Raw genomic sequence first — 25,387 nt, 5'->3', positions numbered from 1 at the left:
TTTAATAGCGGGATTCTGGTTTTCTCCTGACTTGAATCAGATTTTTCTTGATATAGTCCTTTTTTTATATCATCTCCAATCCGTTTTTTTGGTTGTTTTTTAAATAGTCTTTCCAGTCCTATTCCGCAACGACCCTTGTAAATTATTTGTTCCATATATTAGTTAGCACACAACTCTCACAAAGAGTATTCTGATTGGTCTAAGATTTAAATGAATCTTCGTGTAATGGAAACTGATGGCAATGGAAAAAGTAGCATGCTTGTAAAACATGGTGTATCGAGTGGTTGAGAGAGACCATGACACAGAAAGTTTCAAAAAAGGTTTTAAAGAAACATATGGGAATGATTATAGGGGAAAGTTGTCGGAAATTTAGTTGGTCAGTTTATATGAAAAATGAATGCTAGAGGACTGGCATTTTGTGACTTCTGCAATAAAGATCTGAATTACTGTAATCGCGGTTGGAATAATTTAGAACATCACCTACAAAAGAAGCTGCATACTGAAAAATTGAAGCTCAGAAGGAATCTGGAAAAAGTGCAGTTAATTACTGTAAGGAAGATTTGCTTGAGAGAACATATGTAGCCCTTGGTCTGAATATGTGCACTGCATGTCGTCAATACAAGCACCAGCTTAAAAGGCTGTCATTGAGAAGGAAAAGAAACAATTGCACATTGAGCCAAAAAAGTCATTGGTGACCAAAAGGAAGGGTAAACAAATTTTTGCCAAAGCTGCAAAAAGAGCTCAACTGGCTCATCAACAGGTTGTGTCCATTGGAGAAAAAGACAAGTGAATGTATGGGATTATTTGTATATAGTTGATGTACTTGGTTGTTTATTTTACAGATTTGTATGAAAAGAGAGAAGTATAATATATTTGCTGCAAAAATTGAGAAATTATTGTGACTTAATTACGATGTGAATACTGACATGCGCATGAAATGACTGGCATCAATAGTATTGGGAAAAAAATACATGTGACAATAAATATTGTGAAGTTATTGAAGTCAAGTTGAACATTTTTGGCAAGTTTATTAGTTTTTCAGATGATTATTTTGATTTATTTTATGATTACAAGTTGCACCAAGAGCAATTATTTTATGAGTGTAAAATGCATTTTTTTGGCTGGGGACATCTGGAAATGTAAGACACCAGTCTGTTTGATCTTTGCAGGAACAAAATATGACGGCCCGAGAGGAACTTCTATCACTTGCAAACAATCAGAAGCAAGAAGAGCTTATATGTTATGTTCAGCAGGTACGTGTATTTCACTACTGGTAAACTGGGAGCATCATGATTTACTCCTGTTCTTCTGTCATCCATCTTGAGCTTAACTTGTTAGCATAATTAGTCAGAAACCACCTGACCCAGACAAATGAAAATTGTTAGGCATATTTCTGTGTTTGTGTAGGTCTGTCATATGTACTGGTTTTTAAGTTGAGTGCAACTGCAAGCAACATCGACCCTTATCTGCCATTGCATATTGTGCTGGATTATTAGGGTGTCTTTTGCTTGTTCTACTGGTTGCTCCTAATAAACTATGGATCCAGATTTGCCAGCACATTCTACAACAGCAGATCTTGGTCTGTGCAGTTGGACTTGACTTATAAATTAGTGTATGGGATGAAAACTTTAGATTGTTACACATTTTAACGACCATTCCAGTGGTATAGTGGTTAGAGCACTTGCCTCTTATGCGGGAGGTCATTGGTTCAATCCCCGACCAAGTCATACCAAAGACTTCTAAAAATGGTGCTAACAGCTGCCTCGCTTGGCACTCAGCATTATAAGGTTACTGTTAGGACTGTTCTGCCTGGTGTCAGGCAGTGTATCCCCCAGGGGTGTAAAATTGAGGGTACAAAAAAAACCTAGGTGTCAAAACTGGGGGTCAAAAATGTACTGACAAATTTTCATACGATTCATACTTTTTCAGCTTGAAATAGGATATTGCAGCTTGCACAACATACTCTCTCTCTCTCTCTTTCTCTAAACATACAAATACACCAACATGCACAATTAACAAACAAATGCATTGTCCACTCAAAGAATAATTTTATTAGTTCATTTTTCTTTTAAAGTTGTACTTTTAACAGTCTCCTTAACAATATTATAGCCCAACACATTACATATAAGCCAATACAAAAAGCCAAATAAATCTTTTTAACCAAATGGGAATTAATTTACTGCCTTTCATCAAATGTGTACTATCATAGGTTTCATTGTACTTTGTCCTAGAACACATTTATCCAAATATCAAGGAGGATACTGATTCATCTTCTTTCTGATAAGTTACACTTGAACTTTAAGATCTTTCTTTTATTGCAGTAAAAGTTAAAAACCAACAAAATCTGCAATGACCTGCTGACTTTGTAATCCAAATAATGCATTTGTCTCTGCAAGTTTACTGATTTCTATATTGTGAAATAATGTCTTAGGTTATAATGTGTTCTCCAGATATCTTATGGCAAACAAGGGCCTATTTTTAAAAATTCTAAAATCCTGTCACGAAAGGATTATTCACTTTTGCAGACTTTGCAATCACGCGATCAGAAGTCACACCTGTAATCATAATGAATATTCCAGTCAAGGGAATAATTTTCTCATTAAAGTTAGATCCACAGTTACACTTTTGTGTTCTGCTTCTTTCACTTTCTTCGCTAATGTTTTTAGTGCATGACATTTTAATCTGGCGATCACTTTCTAGTGTGACGAGGCTTGATGTTAAATATCTAGAACAGCTTGTTGAGCTCGATGGAAATCGAGGGGAAGCTACTCCGTCATAACATTGCCTATGCTAGTCTGGTTCATTGTTTTATATGTTCCCTGCATTGTACTTTGCTGCACGAATAGAGGAGAGCAAGACAGGGAGCAAACAAAGCAGGGAACCAGTCAGTGCCTATACGCAAAGTATATACGATGCCATCCATTGTCCAATGCATTGGGTATTAAATAAATCATGATCATATGATGAGAATCCTTTGTGTCAAAAAAACGCATGGTAACAAAATGTGTGCGTCAGTTTTCTCCAGTGTGCATCCCTGATGCACAAATGTGCGTAAAGGGAAACACTGGTGTCAGGATAATGTAATTGGGTAGGACATCATGCTACATGTCTGCAGCATGATGCCCCAGTGCTGGACATTACCATAAACTGCCAAACTGCAGACATTGTAGCAATATGACTGAAAAATAGTTAAAGGTACATTAAAAATCCAAATCACACACATACACATTTCAACAGATTTTGCATTTATTTTATATTCTTCAAACAGTTTGATTCAATTCAGGTTTGAGCTAGGTTTCAATAGTAGCAATACCTGTTATTATTGGATTGTTATTTTTCTGGCGCTGTTCCCCAGTCTGTCTAGAATAAAATACAAGGTGAAGGCTTTCATGTATCTTAGTCAACTAATATCATTTTGAAATATCGTCCTTTTCCATGTCTTGGGGGCTCGATGAATTTTGTAATTTGCTGTCTTTTGGCATATTTGCCATCAATAGTATACTTTTCTTTCTGGTTTTAAATACTTTCTCTCCAGTTCTTGCATAATTTTCATTGATATTTGTCCATTAAATTTAAGGGTTATTTGTATCATCGTAGCAAACATTGCTTCCTTCCATCATCATTCATAATAACTAATTTTAAGGGAAGTATTGCCCACTCATTTCTTGTTCCAATCAGTTAAGTTTTCTATTTTCTTTCAGCATTTCATTTTGCTTCAAAGTGTGGGTAAATGTAGTCATAAAAGGGTTGTGTGGGAAACATACCTAACCTGCTTGTGCTCTTTGGCTTGATGAGTTGGCATACTTTATGGAAAGTTTCCGTTCCTTTAGGGCTACGAAGAGGTACCTAATTCCTCCTATTATTAACTTTAACATCGACTTCATTCCCAGGATGGGGTCTAGTACACTTTCTGACCTAGGGCAGTCACCAGCACAGGATTGACTCTTTCCATGGTACAGTCATCACCTGCTTCAGCAGAGGTAGGATCCCTGACACTTCCAAGACGAAGATACTTGTCCTCTCCTGAAGTAGGGATCCTCAGTAGTTGATGGTAGAGGAAAGTTGTGAACACCTGGTAGTAAGTCCTACTTTTCTGCTGCAAGAGAAATTTGGGCTTATTCTTGCTATTTCCAGATCGAGAGATGATCGTTTGTCAGATTCAAGTTCTACAAATAGAATTTCCACCGTTGCCTGATTACCCTTTGCCTGGTGACTGCATACTGGTCATGGTCATCATACACAAGGCATTGGTCACAGGTAATGCATCAGGTATTTGCTACTAGGTCATTCACTAGGCATTGGGAAAGGATATTAGTACTGGTCACTAGGAGTCAGCTGATATTTGGTTTGGCCACTGGTCAATAACTACCAGTCATCTGTTCAAGGAATAGGCTTGGGGTTTTAGCCCCCTTACTCTTTCTTGCCTTTTAATCCATAGGTTCTGAATTTCAGTCTAGATGGAGGGATCAGGTGAGACACCCCTGCTATTCCCATTCAACCCTTATGGGACTGGGAATTCCAATCAACCAGTTGTGAGTCAGCCACAACTCCATGGATCTGCAGACTGGGCAGGCTGTAGATCTTCACTATCCCTTTTCTGACTTCATTATCAAAAAGGAAAAGGAGGGGGGAAGGTCACTGCTGCTTTGGGTCCTCAGACAATAACATTTTCTCCAGTTTGTTGTGTCTGTTTGGGGTGCAGGTTAGAATGGACCTTATGTTGCTTCCATACTCAGCATTGATTATGGAGCTAATGCAGAGATCATCACTAGGCCATGATGCTGCCCCTGATGTGTGCCTTCATTTACAGGTAACATTTTCCTTATGAGTCCTTAAGCCCCCCACAATAGACTTGGATGCTTCACAGCTCTGAATATTGGCAGAGACCTGAGCTCGAGTCAATGCTAAGTTCCTTGAAGATTTGAAACTGAAGGCTTCTTTGCTTCTTACGTAAGCTTCCAATGGCAATCTGTAATCCTACATGGCCCTGGTAAGCAAATCTTTAATATAAGAGAAACAATATTAATTGGTTGATGGGTCCCCTTCAAAAGAGGCTTCACTGCTACTGTCAGAACCAATTTAAAAGTCCTTTCTTTACATCTTTCTTACTACAAGTTGGCCTGAGGGGCAAGGGGAATAAATATATGGACCTATCCTATTTTTTTATGATGTGAGGCAGTGGGTCCTATGGGGTTACACCATCTGCCCCCATCACCCATCTCAAGGTCCCAGTAGGTGTGATATGGGCATTTTATTTCTTCAGAGCCTAATTAATGAAATGTGATTAATTTCCACATAAAGGAGGGTTATTGTCTTCACTTCCAAGATTATCCACATCTTTCATTGACCCTCATTTTGTTCTGCCAATTCTAACTGGTATCTGAACAGGAAGAGGTGTACACCCTTCTAAAAAAGGTTACATAAGAGAGAGAGTGACAAGCGTAGGAAGTCTGGGTTTTTCTCCATGTCCTCCAAGTTTCTACAAAGAGGCAAACTGACAACTTCTTCCCACAAGAACAAGTTTCATATGAAATAGCATTACAAAATAGACTCATTGTCAGGAATGCCGTCGTAGCGAATGAATGCGTGATCTCCATTGATGTTCAGGATGCTTATTTTTAAATCCCCATCTTCCCAGCCCGTGAGAGAGTCCTGTGGTTTTATCTGGGAAAGGATATCTTATAGTTTTGGGCTCTTCCTTTCCTGCCAAGCTTCTGGTCTCAGAACATTCACTATGATGACTAGTATAATAGTGAGGCCCCAACCATCCACAACTTGTAGAAATGGTTGATGCACACTGTACTCAGATGTGCCTTTATGTTGGCAGATAGTAACTTGTACAGGTCAAAACCCCAACTAGTCGAAGTTGGATCAGATCTCTTCTCAGAATTTTGTTTACATAGGGGTGAATTTTCTCATCTAGCGAGGATCAGAATCTCACAAATACTGTATCTCACATCATGACTGGACAGGAAGACTTGGTCTAATCACTTATTTTTATGGAGCAGATTTAGTTCCCCAAGAAAGGGACCTCTCCAGTTCTTGTATTTAGCATTCTCTTTAGGATCCAAAATATATCACAATCTTGAGTTTGTGGTGAAATTAATACCGGCTTCTGAATCGAGTACCAATTTATGCACTTGAACTTCATTCATTCTGATACACTGACACCTCATATTCTTGCTGGGGTGCTTACCAAGAACTCTTTGGTCATAGTTCTGCAGGGCTTCTGGTCTCTGTAAGAATTTTTCCCTCATATAAATCCTGAAATTGTTATTGTTGTATGGTTTAACGCCATTTTTCAGCACAAGATGGGCTATACATGGCAGCCAGTATAACTGGTGGAGGAAAAACCCGTGAAGAACCACGATGGTAATTATCATTGTTATATATGGTACGAAAATGCCAGGTGTTCACTCGTTAAGTTTCTTTCATGGGAATGGCACTATAGCAGATGTAGCTAGCATCATTTGTAGTGATCATTTTTGGGATTGAAATGAATTGTGGACAGTTTTATTGTTGTGGTTTACTTTTTTGTTCTGGTTTATTTTTTTACTTTTGTATTATTGTAGAGGTAAAATAAAATCATTAATTTATGTGAATAATGTTTAAACTTAACATTCTGTTTAGTGAAGAAGCGAATTCTTTTTAGTAATCTGGAGTTTTTTCTTTTCCTTCCATTGTGAAAGATGACAGCCATGGTGTAAGGTTGCTTACATCAACCCAAACTACAACTCAGCTTTTATGGTATTAGCACAGACCTGTATTGTTTTTGTTCGCTTTGTTGTCATACTGGGATTACATTTTAATCAGTTAGGTATTTACAATTTCAAAGCAAAGTAAAAACGTAATTACAGGTGCACTGATATAAAATGTCCAATGCAATACTGCATAAATAAACAATAGTCGAGTCAAAAAGGAGAGGTAGTGTTAGAGCAGCTCGCGAATACTAAATTCTTGTCATCGTTCGATCAAATTATACACAAATCTAAATTAGGCAGAAACAGGAAAACAGAAAATTAAACAAATTACTTTTCAAACAAGTTTATACCATTTCTTTTTAATAATCATGCACGCCAACCTCAAGAGGAGTATACATGTAATTTTTTAAAAAAATATAACTTTGCCTAAATGGAACTTACCTTGTGCATCTTGAGATGTCTCAGAGTTGTAGGTCGGCTTATATGTGTGTCATGCACTTTTTAGTGTTTATACCTGTTCAGCTTGGGGGTCAGCTTATACACTAATGGGCTTATACGCGAGTATATACGGTAGGTCATATTTGTAGCGCTATAAGGGTGCATCACCTGCAGAAGATATTGTCCACTTGAATGTCACTTTGTTATGGTTGCTTCAGACAACACATCAGTTGCAGTTTAATGCAGAAATTGGGATGGTGGTGCAATCATACACTTTTCTCTCTGACTGGAACCTCCAGCTTTGTCTAGACAGTGTTATGTGGTCCTCATTGAATGGTCACTGTGGAAAGCCAGTGGTAGACATGTTCATAACAAGGTTGAACAACAGACTCTCTCCTCCAAACCAGAGGACATATGCAGTTTGTGATCAGTCTGAAGTCATCATCCTTATGGCAATGCCTTCCAACCTTGCAGGTTAATTCCTCAGGTTCTTCACAGGTTCATGACCCATCCTGATATCCTCCTGCTGCCCCAATTATTGTGGTTCAGTGATCTCGATTTGTTGGTCGATGATGACCTTGGAATACTGTGGAAGGATATGCTTCACTACACAGAGGGGCTCTTGCATAATAGTCCTGGAATTCTCCACCTTCTTGCCTGGCTGATATAAATATAATCCATCTTCCAGGATTGGTTCTCAGAAAACGTTGCCAGTGGCATCGCCCAGCAAATGATTTCGAAGGTTTACAATTCAAAGTAGAGAATTTTCTTTACTTGGTACAGTAGGAAATGCATTGCTTCTATCTGCCCTCCCTTAACAGCACTTTGCAGATTTTCTTCTTTTCCAATTAGAAGAAAAGGATTAATTAGTATCAGCCATTAAGGGCTACAGAACTGCCCTCTCCAATACTTTTAAGTTCTCATATGCTTCACTATGGGCTTGGACCCCTTCTTTCAGAACTGACCAGGTTTTCTGAGCTTGTAAGATCAGTCTCTTGCTCTTTAATGGCTAGATCAGATCTTTTTTTTTTTTTTTTTTTTGTTCTTTGGTCATTATTTTAACCTCTTTATGAACACAGAGTGAAGCTTGCTTCAAGTCCTCCATCTCTCCCCAGCATATCTGAGAGGTGCAATTCATGACACATCGGTGGAAAAGTTTGTTTATGGTTCATTGGTAACTTTGATTCGGTTTCTCTTCTTTGTCAGCCTCAGTGTCTGGCCAAGAATCAGCTACATTCGGTATCCCTTGATAGGATTTAAATCCCCAGTCTCATTCATATCTGGGGATGATCAAGATAGATTTGGTTGCCTGGTTAGGGCATTGCATTTCTATTTGGCTTAACCAAAAGGGAAAAGAAAGGGTTGACACTGCCTGTGTGCCTCTCAAAGGTATCCTTAGTATTTTTATTGTCACCATCTCGAGGTGGATTGATCTATCAAAAGAACTCATCAGTCGCTTATTGGGAGATCTTTCTTTCATGAGAATCCATGGCCACGAGATCAGAACCATTGCTGCGTCTTTGGACTTCTTTGATTAGTCTTCTTCGGATGATGTTGTTAAAACCATATATTCTGTAGGTTTCCAACGCCTCTTCTTTCTGCCTTCGATTAGTGTCACATTAGAGCTGAGGCAATTCGACATTAGACCCAGCATGTTTTCAAGTGATTATACAGCTTGCAGTAGATCAGTGTATCCCCCAGGGGTGTAAAACTGAGGGTTAAAAAAAACCCCTTGGTGTCAGAACTGGTGGTCAAATAAAAAATGTGGGGGTCAAAAATATACTGACAAATTTTCATCCGACTCGTACTTTTTCAGCTTGAAATAGGATATTGCAACTTGCACAACATACTCTTTCTCTCTCTCTAAACATACAAATAAACCAACATGAACAATTAACAAACAAATGCATTGTCCATTCAAAGAATAATTTTATTAGTTCATTTTTCTTTTAAAATCGTACTTTTAACAGTCTTCTTATAATCTTTTTGAAGCAATATTATAGACCAACCTATTATATACAAGCCAATACAAAAAGCCTAATAAATCTTTTTAACCGAATGGCAGTCAATTTACTGCCTCCTGTCATAAAATGTGTACTATCATCAGTTTCATTGAACTTCATCCTAGAACAAATTTATCCAAAAATCAAGGAGGCCAATGATTCATCTTGTTTCTAATAAGTTACACTTGAACTTTAAGGTCTTTCTTTTATTGCAGCAAAGTTAAAAACCAACAAAATCTGCAATGACCCCCTGACTGTGTAATTTAAATAAATGCATTTGTCTTGGCAAGTTTACTGATTTCTTTGTTGTGAAAGAATGCCTTGGGTTATAATGTGTTCTCCAGATATCTTGTGGCGAACGACGGCAGATTTATTAAAACTCTTAAGCCTTGTCACGAAAGGATTATTCACTTTGGCAGTCTTCACAATCACGCTATCAGAAGTCACATCGGTAGTCCTAACGGATGTGCCGTATTCCAGTCAAGGGAATTATTTTTTTGTCCATTTTCCATTAAAGTTAGATCCACAGTTACTCTTCTGTGTTCTGCTTCTTTCACTTTCTTCACAAATGATTTTTGGTGCACAGCATTTTAATCTGGAGATCATTTTCTAGTGTAACAAGCATTGAGGTTAAACATCAAGATGACATCTTGCTGAGCTCAATGGAAATCGTGTGAGAGCTCGAGAGATTAGGGAAAGCTACTCCGTCATAACATTGCCTATGCTAGTCTGGTTCCTTATTTCTTATGTCCACTTAGTCTGGTTCCCTGCTTAGTATGCTACCTGTGTTGCACTCCGCTATACAAATAGAGGAGCCCAACACAGGGAGTAAACAAAGCAGGGAACCAGTCAATGCCTGTGCTCGAAGTATACATGATGCCACCCTTCATCCGATATATTGGATATTAAATAAATCCTGATTGCATTATGCGAATCCCTTGCATCAACCAAATGCACAGCAACAAAATGTGTGCATCAATTTTCTCCAGCTTGCGTCCCTGACGCACAAATGTGCGTAAAGGGAAACACTGGTAGAATGCCCTATATACTGCAATGGCAATTTCTTAACCTCCTTTTTTGATTGTAACTTCAGAATTGCATTAATAGTAGTAAAACATAGTCTTTGTGGGGGGTTAAAACTAATTTTAAATATGTACTTCTGTTGTTGCCTAATTCCTTCATCCTAACCAGCTCTGATTAGTCTCAAGACTAAAGGTATTCCAAATTTAACTTGCTTATCAGACTGGGTTCATGTAGTGTTTGTTTTAGTCCTCCAATTACTAGTTGGAGGAGAGAATATTTGCTTTTACTGGGGAGTAGCAGTAGAAAAAGATAGTATTGCAAGATATTCAAAGTACAGACGGCAGTTGAACTGTTGCTTACTCATGCTGCACTGTCAAAAAAATAGTAAAATCTTTTTAATATCCTGCAGCAGTAAAAGAAATAAGTTCTTACAATTATTTCAGAAAGTTCCAGTTTATAAAGTTAATTAAAAGTAGTTGTATTACGGGATCTTTTTCAGTAGGTGAACGTTTATAGCTGGATATGTCTTGTATATGGACAAAAAATTCAGTTCCATTTCACAGCAAATTTAATGTGATCTGTGCCCTTCATTTGGCACCGGTAGTTGGCATGTTTTAGATTATAGCTGGAACACTGAAGAAACATTACCTAATTCTATTTTCAGCTACTTATAAAACACAACAGTTGATCAAAATCCATGAAAATAGTATATTGTCACTAGTATACACCTATCCCTTGGTAACTCGCACACAATGGAGTCCAAAAACCTAGACCGCACTATACGCGAGAGCACAAGTTATTGAGTGACCTCCATAGCAATATAAAATGATACCATTCTCGCTGGAAATCAAGAAATCCATGGGGGGAGACCTTTAATTTCAAGATGCCCAACCACTCCGAGATCGTTAACATTGTTCCATCTGGTTTCAAGAACCTTTACTTGTACATGAAAACATGGTGTATTACATCGCTGCTTTTTGGTGTTGAGTAGTGTGATTCCCTGATCCTTCTGTTCCCTGCTTTGCTCTCTACTCATTTGGAATGCAATGCAAGGTGCATATTAAGCAGGGAACTAGACTGGTTATTGATTCAAATTCACAATCAAACAAGATTCCCTTTTATTAAAGAGCAACAAAACATTTTGTTCATAAAACAGCCGCAATCGTTGAAAGTCAGTTTTTTTTATTGTTCTATAATAAAATATTAATTAATGCCATGATTTCATTGCAAGTAGTAGTGAAACTTTTTGTCATCATGAGGAAATCTCTGAGTGCCAATTCAATAATTACAAATTAACAACAAACTCTGAACCTAGCATTTCATTAATAAAATGTATCTCTGAAAAACAGAATTTTACATCATCAATTATTCATTTTGCTTGGTATTCTTGCTATTGTTGATCACATTTGTGAATGAGTATGCAATTTTAAAGTAATTTAATTACATTATCATGCAAAAAATTGTAAAAAGTTGACCTGACACTAGACCAGGGCTTCCAGTTTTTATGGAGGTTGGATTTGCATGCCTTATAACTTTTCAATTAGTCCACTCCCTTTATTTGATTCAAAAGACATAATTAACACTGTAATACAAGGAGGTCAGCTATTAATTAAATTCAACAATACAACAAATACTTATGCAAATTAGGTATCAAAATACCATCGGCACTTAATTATGTTCTCACAGAAATGCTTGCATACGTAGCTGTTATGGGTGTGTGTGTGTGTGTGTGTGTGTGATTTGGATTTTTAACATAGCTTTAAAAAAATTTCAGTCATATCGCTATGATGTCTGCAGTGTGGCAGTTTATAGTGATGTCTAGCACTGGGGCATCATGCTGCAGACATGTAGCATGATGTCCCACCCAGTCACATTATCCTGACACCAGGCTGACCAGTCCTAACACTAACCTCTTAATACTGAGCGCCAAGCGAGGCAGCAGTTAGTACCATTTTTGTAAGTCTTTGGTATGACTTGACCGGGGACCAAACCCACGACCTCCCGTATCCAAGGTGGACGCTGTAACCACTAGGCCACCGGAGCGGTAGCTGTTATGAGAGATTGGCATTTCATGTTTGAATACAACAAGGCACATGGTATTTATGATCATTCCACTTCAACCAAAGTAAAAAATATAACTAAAACACGTATTTAACTTCATAAAAAAAAACTTATTTAATTGATACTTATTTATTAAAAGTGCTGGCTCAAATAGGCATTAGTGATAATTTCCTGGAATGACATTTTTTGTTACATACTGTTTTTTTACAGTGTACCAAGAATATGATTTGAAAAGAAATTTTTAACAAAAAACACGATTTCTTATTAAAAATTGATAATTTCTTAATCTTTATTAAAATTCCCAGGTCATAGTTACCAATTTTGATCGCGATTTTCTTCATGTTCAACAAATAGGGGTCAGATTTTTTGTGGTACTTTCTGGTAAAAAAACCCAACAACATCGGATCCACGACTGACCCCATGTTTAAGCGGGTTCACAAGTTATCAGGGTGTGAGTTATCGAGGGAGTGGTGTACATTGGTCTTTTTAATATAAAATAAAGACTTGATATTGGACATGGAATAATAAAGTAGTCAATGACAATCAAGGGTTGGGTCAAGAAGTCAGCTTGAGAATAGGCAAATTAAGCTAGATTCATCTGAAATCACACCCTGGTTTGGACTCCTTTGATATAAATATTTTTCAGATTAAACCCGGTGATCTGTCAGAGGCCCTAGATGCCTTTAGCAAGGTGGAGCTTGAAAAGTTTTGGGACGGTGTACAGGAGACGTTTGCTGTAACTCTCCTAACATTGGAAGTAGAGGCAGATGCAGATGAAAACAAAGAGGTAGGGTAATCATTTGTTGTAAATCTTTGCATCAGGTATTCCTTGGTACTTGACCCAAAAAATACCTTGAAGACTTTACACCATTTTTTCCTGTCAATTGTACATCAAGGTTTATTGCAGTATTCTTTAGATATGTACCCTGAACATAATACCTTAGGAAGTACATTCACTACCTTGCAGATCAATTTCTCCTAGGCTTTCTTTGACAGTGAAAGTACTAAAGAGCTAATCCCAACAATTAGTACATTTGCTTTTGCTAGGAAGTACACACTTTTTCGAAATCTTGCAAAATCAATATCCATTTGTGCCTTTTTACCATTATATGAGTGATTCCTTGGAGCTTTCTCACTCAGGGATATTATCTTTATTTCTGTCAATGTATTACAGTAAAACCTGTCTTGAAAGACTACCATTATGTTAGACCGCCTGTCTTGAAAGACTATCATTATGTTAGACCGCCTGTCTTGAAAGACTACCATTATGTTAGACCGCCTGTCTTGAGAGACTACCATTATGTTAGACGGCCTGTCTTGAAAGACTACCATTATGTTAGACCGCCTGTCTTGAGAGACTACCGTTATGTTAGACCGCCTGTCTTGAAAGACTACCATTATGTTAGACCGCCTGTCTTGAAAGACTACCATTATGTTAGACCGCCTGTCTTGAGAGACTACCGTTATGTTAGACCGCCTGTCTTGAAAGACTACCATTATGTTAGACCGCCTGTCTTGAGAGACTACCATTATGTTAGACCGCCTGTCTTGAGAGACTACCATTATGTTAGACCGCCTGTCTTGAGAGACTACCATTATGTTAGACCGCCTGTCTTGAGAGACTACCGTTATGTTAGACCGCCTGTCTTGAGAGACTACCATTGTTAGACCGCCTGTCTTGAAAGACTACCATTATGTTAGACCGCCTGTCTTGAAAGACTACCATTATGTTAGACCGCCTGTCTTGAGAGACTACCATTATGTTAGACCGCCTGTCTTGAAAGACTACCATTATGTTAGACCGCCTGTCTTGAAAGACTACCATTATGTTAGACCGCCTGTCTTGAGAGACTACCATTATGTTAGACCGCCTGTCTTGAGAGACTACCATTATGTTAGACTGCCTGTCTTGAGAGACTACCATTATGTTAGACCGCCTGTCTTGAGAGACTACCATTATGTTAGACCGCCTGTCTTGAGAGACTACCATTATGTTAGACCGCCTGTCTTGAGAGACTACCATTATGTTAGACCGCCTGTCTTGAGAGACTACCGTTATGTTAGACCGCCTGTCTTGAAAGACTACCATTATGTTAGACCGCCTGTCTTGAAAGACTACCGTTATGTTAGACCGCCTGTCTTGAGAGATCTTATTCTCAGTTCAGTTTTATTATACAGTGTTATGACCTGTTATGAGAGACGTAATTTTTTGGCAGAATGGGTGGTCCTTCAAGACAGGTTTTACTGTGCTCTGTCTTCATTGTAGATAAGTAAGCATGTTATCGCGGGTCAGTAGTTCTTACTTTGATTTTCCCTGTTTCATCCTCCACCATTTATACTGTCACCATGTATAGACTATCATGCGCTGATGGTCCAAAAATTATGAGAACAACAATCAGTTCAGATTTATACAAAAAGACAGTGGACCAGGGCTGACGTGATACAGCAGCCCATCTGGACTGTTTGTATTCAATCAGTACAAGATGTACTGTACCTGTACTGGGGCTTTAGATGTCAGATGCCATTAGTGCTGGCTCAACATGCCAGGACTGGGTAATTTAATAAATGTTGCAAGTATGCCCAGTCCTAGATTCAAGACATATCGCCAACACCCAACTAAGTATATTCAGCTCTGGAAGCAGGTATGGTGGTTGATTTTCCTGATTTGCCCATTCCCTGCTTCAAAATGCATATAGCTCTCAGCTTCCAGCTATGACCCTTTTGGCACTGGCTCTGACCAGGGCACCAATTTTATTAAACACAAGTTCCGACTGCATGGACTTGAGTAGATAACAAGTAAAAAACTAAGTTTTGTAAAATTCGACAAATAATTTATTTCCCTAGAATACAAAGTGAAAATTTAAAAGAAACTTATTGTTGTGAACAAATCCCAAATAGTCTTAAAAGTTTTATCACAAGTCAAAAAGTATAGTGCTCCAGATGAATTCATGTGGTGTTACAAATTCCAATCTTGAATATGCTGATGTGCCAGTAGCCCAGAATGTCCTTGAATGAATTCACAATAATTCCAAAATAGTGATGTTAGTCCCAAAGACAGTGAGCACTATGTAGTTCCAATGAATATTATAAATACATCCTTTTAAATTAACACAATACATCACTGATTCCACTAGACCAATGTTAAAATAGGATGAATAATTCTAATGTAAACAACCTTTATATAAAAACCTAAGACACAAAGAGATAGCAAGGATGTATGTCATTTTCCCATCAAATTCATAAACAGGTTCACTTGTAGAACATTCTAAATTTTAAAATATCTAGATCTTGAACAGAATGTTAGGAAGCAATCTATAACTTACAAACAAGACCAAAAGCAGGTATGCCTAGAACCTTCTAAAGTCAAAAGGCCATGCCCACATGATTATATTATCTTAAAGTACAATCTACTGTACAGTCATGGATAAATATTAGCTACATAATATGTTGATGAGAAAATGACCCTTACAATCAACAATCATGGACAAAAGTTAAACACACAATATAGATATGCATAACTCATATTTGACACTGGAATCAGTGAACTGATGCTTTGAAAGGACATTTCAGGATGCAGGTGTCAATAGGCCTTTTCTTACATCCTGACAATGGCAATCAATTGTAATCAAGCAATAAATAAGGTACACCTGCTGTGCGTAGCAGATTTGGATTTATGCAGTTTCTAGGGAGTTATTAAAAAAGCAATTCACTTAGACCCTGATCTGCTGTCACATAATATACTTGTAGATCAGGTCTGGACTTGACTTGTAATTTTGGTCCATTGATGGTGGTAGTAAATGCTATTTTTATTGTTATTATTATTATTATTATAGATGCCATCTTTCCATCAACTTTGTTTAGTTTTGTAATTTTGTTTGCATTCCTAAAACAAAAATGCATTGGAAATATGCTTTTTGCATAATCATGAGATATGTTCACGTAGGACCAAACTGGCTTCGTCTGTAAACTGAGCCAAGCTATGTACAATGAAGCATGGTTCATCATTGTTATTATTATTATCCTCATATTCATTATTATTATTATTATTATTAATATTATTATTATTATTATTTATTATTATTATTATTTTTATTATTACAGGGATTACAGAAGCTGGTTGAAAGTTTGCAGTGCATGTTATCCCTGGCAACATGTAGCTTGCAGATTTTAGAGAACAAGTTGGTACCACATAGTTTGTTGGCATGTGGAGTCATTCTGAATGGTAAGTTAGTTGCCAAGGTAGACACAGGTGTAATTTTTTCAAATGCATTGATTATTCTTATATTTTAATATATTATTAAATGTAACTCAACTTTTCAGATAATGTTTTTATTTTCCCATGCATTTTTCACAATTAGCTTTTAATTTTTAAATATTTCAAGATTCACTTTTGTTTCTCCAGTTCCAGACCCAGAAGCTTGGGCCATGTGTGCACTGTCAATCAATTTGGTGGGGTTGTGGGCATTTGCCTACCTTCCCACAGTCTTGATACCAAAAAATAATCCATAAGTCATGGGGTCAGAAATGCATGATGATTCTGATAGCTCCTCTTAGATGGGACAAGTTCTAAGTCACCGATCTACTCAGTCAAGTGATAGATCTGCCCAGGAAGATTCCAGCCAACCTGAATCTTCTTTTCCCTGCCCAGACCATCTTCTTCTGCACACTTTACTTTTATCCGGGCTTTCAGTTGTGGAGAGAATCTTGAGAGCCAGAAGGCCCTCTGCTCTGAAGGCTTGGTACATTACATTAAAAATGGCATGCTTTTAGGGACTGGTGCCATGCCAATAAAAACATTGACCCTCAGAGAGCCTGCATCCCTAAACTGGCTGACCTTTTCTCAGGTTGTTTGAGGAGAAATGTTTCACCCCAATTATTACCAAAGGCTACCATTCCATGATAATGGACACATTCCAGCATCATGATAGATGTGATATTGGGCATGATAAAAGCCTATTAAATGTTTTAGCTAATTTGGATCTCAATTGACCAAACTCCCTCTGTTTCCAAATGGAATCAGTCCTGAGTTTTAACATGGCTCAATTCATTAAATTCAAGCCTGTAGCCCACACATAGTTAAAGTTAATTGTCCAATATTTTTTTTGCAGGACTCCTCCCAGAATTGCCTGACTCATGTGACAATTTGAAGAACAACACAAGTAAGCTTTTTGAAATATGGTGGAACAAGGAACTAGAACATAGAGAGAACATCATTATGAACTCAATGGTCTACCTTTTGGAAAGGAGTCTACGAAATGAGGCCGCTGTAATATTAATCATTTATATTGCTATTATGGTATTTGCTCATCGTATATACCCGCATATAAGATGAATCCAACTGCAAATTGCACAGACCCAGATATGCCATCATATAATGTGCCTGCAGATTTGGGTCTGTGCAGCTTGTTAGGAGTAATCAGTAGAACAAGCAACATAGACCATGATCTGCAATCACATTATGTTAGGGGAGATAAGGATCTTTGATGTTTGCAGTTGGATTCGACTTATAAGCAACTACATATGGTATGCCAAGCTCTGAACAGTACATAAGCAGATCTATTGTTGTATAAGGTACCAGCTAGTCTATGCAGTTTGTAATGTACCAGCTAGTATATGCAGTTTGTAATGTACCAGTTAGTCTATGCAGTTTCCATGAACATTATGTTGGATGAATGGTGTAGACTTAGGTCTATTGGAGCATTATAATAGTTGACTGCTAGTTATGGTGCGTATACTGATGTCACATCCAACTACAAACAACATATAATCAGCCATCATCTTCCTACAAACAATCTATGCCCTGATCTGCTGGCACATTTTGCAACAGCAGATTGGGGTCTATATTGTTTGTTGTACTGATTAGTCCTAACAAACTGTATGGACCCAGATACACTGGTCCATTATGTGATTTCAGGTCGGGGTCTGCAGTTTTCTCTCAGATCTGGCTTTTACAGAGATGTTGCCAGTGTGCGTGATAGCGCTAATCGTGCAGAATTTTTACAAATATCCTAATCATCTGTTACCTGCGTACCTGATCAAAGGGAAATTCAAACTTCATAAGTTTCAAAACTGATCACTTATATTATGGAATTACGGACTTCATGCAAGATTTAGCTACTTTCGAAATTATAGAGCTTAACAATCAGCAAAGCTACACACCTCTGAAACTGAAGAGCCGATGTAAGCATGGACAATTTGACTGTTTGCAAACATGCATATTTGCAAATTTCTTCTATAAAGAATTGTGCTTATTTTAAATTACAATGATGAGATATATTAGATTGACCTTAGTAAGTGATGAAAATGAACAAAATAATGGAACCACATGTTTGGAACTAACTTGTTTATCTTAACATACAGACGTGATCTCCGAGTTGGTCGGCATAGGGATTATATCCAAAATTGGATAGTAAATTGCCAGATAGCAGAGACACTTACTGAGCAGCGTTGGTGCATAGTGCTGGAAACTGTTAAATGTGTACAGACCTGAAGTTAAGTCCACGTTTGTTTAATTCACGGTGTCTTATGAATAACACTACCTGATGTCATCTGGTACAAAGTGAAAGATTTCATCCTCATTGTCTGATAAAGTTCCAAAATCCTCCATCATTGTCTAGTTAATCTTCATGATCTAGTAGTCATCATAAATATTATCTGACTCCCTTTCCTTGGCCTCACTGTCAAATGTAGATGCTTATTTAGAGACTGAACTTGAGCTTTGTAAGTAACACTTTGATCATACAGCTTGTGAAATCTAGTAGAGGTTGCAACTGAACATGTGTCATTTGTGTGGCATGATCAGATAACCACCCTCTTTGACACTGTACCACACTTGTGGCGCAATCAAAGAGTTGTTACATGGGGAAACAAGCTATGAGCTTAAGGTCAGTTATTTACTGGAAAAGGAAGACCTCTGTTTTAATTCGGAAAAAGAATGTATATTTTTTAGCTGAGTTAAAAGAATTGTCAACTTGAAAACAAAGTGAGTGCTGCCTTTACAAATACTAGCAGAAAACTTGTAAATGGTAAATAGTACTCTATGGCTCATGTCATTACTGGGGTTATTATCAGTGGGTGAGTACCCAGTTACCCGTTTGCATCTTTAGTTGCGACAGTAAAAGTTTCATTGCGCTTTTTACAAAATCAGTCTTTTTTCAACTTTTACACATCTTGGTTCAGCTTGACATAAATGGTTGTTAAACTAAGTTTGATTGGCACATTGGGCCCTGTAAGAAGCATTAATGTCATAGTTTGAGCCTCATATCAAGGAAGTTTTATAAATCACTGATCCCCAGAATGGTTCTTCTTCAGATTGCAATTTCATTCACCAAATACTGGCTGATGACAATGATTTCTAAAGTTATGAAGTATATTTGATTATTGTAGCTGGGAAAGTGTTAATGGAGATACCAGTGAGTGATTTTGAGCCTGAAAATGGTGTAAAATGTGAATCAGATGTACATGCTGGATGCACACAAAGAAAACCAAAGCATACCAGTCAAACCTCCTTTCATTGGTGTTTCAAAATTAAATGTTGTTTTGGGTTTTGATGCCATTTCTCAATGCAGGATGGGCTATACAGAAATGCCTATTGTCCTGAATTTGGTGTGAATGCATACATGACAACCATTACGCTTTTGGTGTAATCATTAAGCTTTGTTTCACCAAATTACATTTTATACTGACTTGTATATTGATTTTGCTTTTTGGGTTTGTTAAAAAATGAACAAAAGTAATGAAAAGTTGTTTTTCTCATTTTTATTATCATTTCTTTAATTCCACTTATATAAATTTGAGAATATTCTTATGAAGAGTAACTTAAGATTATTTTCCTTTTATGATCATTTTCATGCCATTATTCAGAATGCTTCATTTCACTTGATTGTGTTTACTTCCAAACTATGATGGATAGTGTTTCTTTAAACTTTTTGTTTGTGCCTAGACATTAAAATGTCAGACAGTGATTGTAAGCCAGACTGGATTGCCATGAAATAATATTGGTAAAGGAGCTTGCCAACAGCAGTGTGTGGAGGACAATTAAAAGAATACACAGAGCTGTGTACTGTAATTAATATTATATAACTGTACATAGACATGTTTTTAAATGCAGGGTTCCCACGCTAGCGGGAAAAAGTTGGGAGAAATGATCATTTTATTCCGACCGTGAAAAGTCCTTGAATTTTGCAAATATTGACAAAAGTCAGCGGAAAACCCGTGAATTTTCCTCCACAACGTGGTGTTCAAAACAGTTATATAATTGTGTTGTAACTGAACTGATCGCAAGTTAAATTTATCAAGTTCTAACCATAATATTAGGAGTTTTCAGTATCGACCATTTGGGTGCATGCCATAAATATATTTTTTGAGACAATCCAAACACTCAGTGGATTAGATTCATCTAGTAGACTTTTTGTTTCACAGACGGCTCGATATCCATATTTTTTTATGGAAGGTATGAAAACCAGTTTAGCATCACAAGAGGCCAACATGGTGGTGTTAAAGCATAGTTGCTTAGCGGATGGGCTAGCAAACATAAACGTTGTTAAATCGAGTTAAACCTGCATGAAATCGATATGAAAATTAATTATTTTTTCATAAATTGCGTTAGTAATACAATTTTTATGTCTTTAATCTGCTGAAAGACAATGAAACTAATGTGTTGATGAAATTAAAGCTGGTAATAATGATTTCAGTAGCATGTTGCACCAGTACACAGAATCTCACAACTGTCATTTTCAGATATTATAGAAAAAATATTAAATGAAAGTCGTAATAAAAAATACAAAAACGAAAGAGCACAAAATTCTCTGTATTTATTCTGAGACCAACTTCAGAGTTTTGTTGTATCACATGACTACCACGTTGACATGTGCTCTCTCACGTAGGGAGCATACAAAGCAGGGAACCAGACTACTCTGCTTGATGAATGAGACTGGCGAAGTTTCTTGTAGTTCTCGAAATAAATATGTTGAGAATTATATGTTCTTTCTGGTTTTTGCAAAAGGTATCAGACTTTCATTTAATATAATTGAAATTTTGTACAACAACCTTAAAAATGAGTTTGTTGTTGATATCACATGGCTATTGTATTTTCGATGTCGTTGTTTGAGATTTTTGAAGTAATGTGACTATTAATGCAAATGGTGAGTACCGGGTCAGGTTTCATCTATGCTGAGTTTCATCTAGCCTCTCAGTGGATTAAAGACATAATGATTATAATACTTGCTATTTTCGAGAAAATAAATACTTTTCCTATCGATTTTATGCAGGTATACATCAATATAACCTAGTTTAAATTTGCTAGGCTGGCTGGTAAGCTATCTTACAGTGGTGGCAGATTCCAAATTTTTCATATGTAATTGCTTTGAACCCACACTCCATAAAAAATGTCCAAATGTGAAAAATAGGGTTGGAATATTTGGCGGAAACCGGGATTAGAAAAATTTCAAATCTCTGAGCTGAACATTGGTGCAAGACTATTACACAGTGACGTGTATCTTGAAGCATTGGTTTCAGATCTTAAATAGAACGCATGAGAAATGAGAAATTATCATCCCTTTTATTATATATTAAGAAACGGTAAGAGCCCATGTGACAATACAGGTTTGGGGACTGGTTTCTTGAACTACAAAAAGACAAGTTGATTTTACAGAAAATTCAGTCCTTGTTTATACAACAATATATAATTTTGAAGGTCTTTTGTCAAAATTTAAATCAACCCTTTTGTAAATGTCTTTAAATGATGGAATTTTTAACCAAATCGTCTTAAGGAGTTTAGGTTGGTTGAAAAATCTTGTTTGAGATTTTATTGGCACATAATTTTAGGGTTAAACTTTGTTCGTAACAAGATACGATTCTAAAACTTTGCATTTATTGGGGTTTTTTCATACAGTGATAGGAAATGTTTACTTTGTGTAACATGCACACATATTGCTCTAGAATTCTTTGGAATTAAATGTTTGAAAGGAAACAAAATAATTTATGCTCATTATGTTGTTTCCACGTAGCAACATAATGCAGGTCAGCAAAGTAATGTTAGAATTTGTATTCTTTACATTGAAATGGCTTTAAATGCCAATTTATGGGAATATAGTCAAATTTGTTTTGTATGACTCATTTTGTGGTTTTGTACATGATCATCTTTTCAGAAGTACATGTTTTGGAGAGTCTTGAAAGAGAAACATCTTCAGATTTGGAAAATGCATGTTTTATAATCCAAAATGTTCTTTACTTCCATTCATAATGGTCGTATGTTAACCTTGAAAAAATAAATTTCATCCTGGAAAAAACCTGGAAATTTATATTTAGTAAAGTGTGGGAACCATGTCTGCAGTGTGGCAGTTTATTGTGATGTCTAGAAGTGGGGCATCATGCCGCAGACATGTAACAGCATGTCCCACCCAGTCACATTATCCTGTGACCAGGCAGAACACTAACCTGTTCATGCTGAGTGCACGGCAAGTCGGCTGCTGGTACCATTTTAATAAGTTTTTATTATGACTTGGCCAGGGCTTGGACCAGTGACCTCCCACATCTGAGGAGGATGCTCTAACCACTTAGGCCACTTGAGTGGTCTTACAAATACTGAACACATTAGTAAAGTGCCACATTTAGTTTTGGGAATTATACTGTGTTAGTACTTCATATTAGGTGTCGATGATGTCAACTGTCAGTTGCTTCATTTGCAGCTCATTTCTTGGTATTTGTCTTTCAGACTTTGAAATTAATTGGTAAATCAATATTTGTCTTGTTTACATGGCCACTTTGTTAATATATGGTATCTTTTGACCTCTATTATTGACCTGGTACAGTTCCAATAGCACAAAATAAAATGAACATGGTACAAGTGTATTTTTATTTCATATTTAAAGAGTTTTGTAAACTTTTCCTTGTGGTCTAAGCAAATTGCTGTTCATTTAATATTGGAGGCTGAATGGTCTAATGCATTTATTTCTGGTTCCATTACAGTAGCATTATATAATGCCATTTCAGTTATTTTTTAAATTTTGTATACATAGTAACGTTTTTAGTTGTGTTGACATTTTTGGGTTGTGTTAGGGGAATTGATGTATTACAAACAGTTGAACTATTTTTGTCTGTTATGTGCCTGCCACCGTTACTGGCTCAGATAGTAATTATAAAAGTGAATGCCTGTTTCAGCATTTAGACTGGTTCTGAGTTGTCGTCTGGTTCTGAATCGTGTATCATTAAACATGAAAATATTTCAGAAGTCACTGTTTACAAAATATTTACCATTTTAGTACCTGTTAAACATTTTATTGATTTTGTAGCTTATATATAAAAAGGATTCCTTGGGCTTATTCCGTTTATTAATTTTTTTTGTTTTTTTAAATGCAGTGAGATTTAAAAAAGCTTTCAAATCTTATATACATGATGAATGTAGTTAAGTATAGCTATCATAAATAAATAAATGGGCAGGATTAGGCAATTTTCAAATGCGTACACTGCTATGAGGCAGAAAGGGGATATCCAGTTATGCAGTTTTCTGGTGTGCACATTGCCCTGAGACAGGAAGGGCGAGATCCAATTAGGCTATTGTTGTGTACACTGCCATGAGGCAGAAAGTGGATATCCAATTAGGCAATTGTCTGATGTGCACATTCATGATGCAGTAAGAGGGATATCCAGTTATGCAGTTTTTTTCTGATGTGCACATTGCCATGAGGCAGGAGGAGGAAATATCCAATTGGGCAATTGTCTGATGTGCACAGTGCCATGAGGCAAGAAGAGGAATATCCAGTTAGGCAATTGTCTGATGTGCACGCTATCATGATGCAGGAGGGGGATATCCAAGAAATGTAAGCAATAGCTGCTGCCATAAAACCCACTTCATCAGCATTAAAATCCATGTTGGCATTTCACAATACCAATAAACAGTCTGATATCCACAATTTGTGCACACAGTACCATACCAGCACCGAGAGTAATGATAGTCAAATCTATGTATTGTTTATATACTTTGAGACATTTTAAAAAAAAAAAAACACGATGGTGAATGACCAGATGGGGTATATGTGCCATATATACTTGCTTGAAAGTCTGGTTCACCTGCAAACGGCAGAGACCCTGGTATGTCATCACATATTGCAATTGCAGATCACTCATATTATGGTACGACATATCTTGGTCTATGCAGTTGGCAAAGGGATCTGACTTATAAGTAAGTGTATAGGTACGTAATCAATGCTCCGGTGGCCTTAGTGGTTAGAGTCCACCTCGAACCCCAGGTGAATCATACCAAAGACTTATAAATATGGTACTAGCAGGTGCCTTGCTTGGCCCTCAGCATGTAAATGATTTTATCTTTCTTCTGGCTTCCACCTGGAATATTTCTTCCTGCAGTAACTGTTCTTAATTTTTCAATAGAATCATGCATTTTTTTTACTCTTGTCCTGAATTTTCCTGGTTGGCAATGGGCATCTCTGGCTATACATTGCTGCCAATATAACTGGTGGAGGAAGAACCTTGGAAAACCCTAGTAAGAACCACCAACCGACAGGAAGCTAATTGCAAGCTTTCTCACATACCCACACTGGCCGAGCCTGAGACTCAAACCCACATGGACAGAGGTGAGATGGTAATAATTGATAAAGGCTAGCACTTTAGACCATTCTGCCACCCTGCTGGGCCCCAAAATTAGATGTAGAAAGGCAGAATACCAAGCCTAATTAAAATACAGATAATTTAAAAGTAAAGTGCAAGTTTCATTTCTTTTCTCAAATAATTTAGCCCAATGGGATCGTGTGCTTCAAAGCCAATAAGGGTTTTAAGATAAATTGAAAAAATAAGTATAAAAAATGAAGTATCAGTTGAAATATGTATTTGATCAAAATAAAGTGCCTAAAAGAGCAAACTCTGGCATTGATGGAATTAAAACCCTAATACATCATTATGAAACATAAGAAATCATATATAGTAGTCAGTAAAGCACTAATTCAAGAAAGTGAAACTTTGGCAGAGCTTGTGTTAGTGAAAAATCTTATTTTGGAGCAGAAACATCCAAAAGATGATATATGGGAGCGTTAGAAAATTGTACTTAATGAAGAACCCAGTCATTCAGGTTGGCTAAGCTAGCTAGGTATATGCACCTTAAGACATCAGACTGAATTGTTGGTTCTCAGCACAGAACATTATTCATAC

At 37.0% G+C, this 25,387-nt stretch overlaps 1 protein-coding gene across 1 annotated transcript in view; it reads left to right on the top strand.

Annotated features, from left to right (window-relative positions):
• LOC149791606 (condensin-2 complex subunit G2-like) overlaps positions 1 to 25,387 on the top strand; it is a 169,280-nt gene that overhangs the window by 7,572 nt on the left and 136,321 nt on the right. The window contains exons 2-5 of the mRNA XM_089970158.1: positions 1,170 to 1,253; positions 12,873 to 13,013; positions 16,328 to 16,448; positions 17,335 to 17,492. Coding sequence (XP_089826284.1) covers positions 1,170 to 1,253; positions 12,873 to 13,013; positions 16,328 to 16,448; positions 17,335 to 17,492 — 504 coding nt within the window. The remainder of the gene's footprint in view (positions 1 to 1,169; positions 1,254 to 12,872; positions 13,014 to 16,327; positions 16,449 to 17,334; positions 17,493 to 25,387) is intronic.

This window comes from Sinohyriopsis cumingii, chromosome 9 (assembly GCF_028554795.1).
Source record: "Sinohyriopsis cumingii isolate HCF-2022 chromosome 9, ASM2855479v2, whole genome shotgun sequence".
NCBI classification, from domain to species: Eukaryota; Metazoa; Mollusca; class Bivalvia; order Unionida; family Unionidae; genus Sinohyriopsis; species Sinohyriopsis cumingii.
Note: the sequence above shows the minus strand (reverse complement) of the source record. Positions and strands in the feature narration are given on the sequence as shown.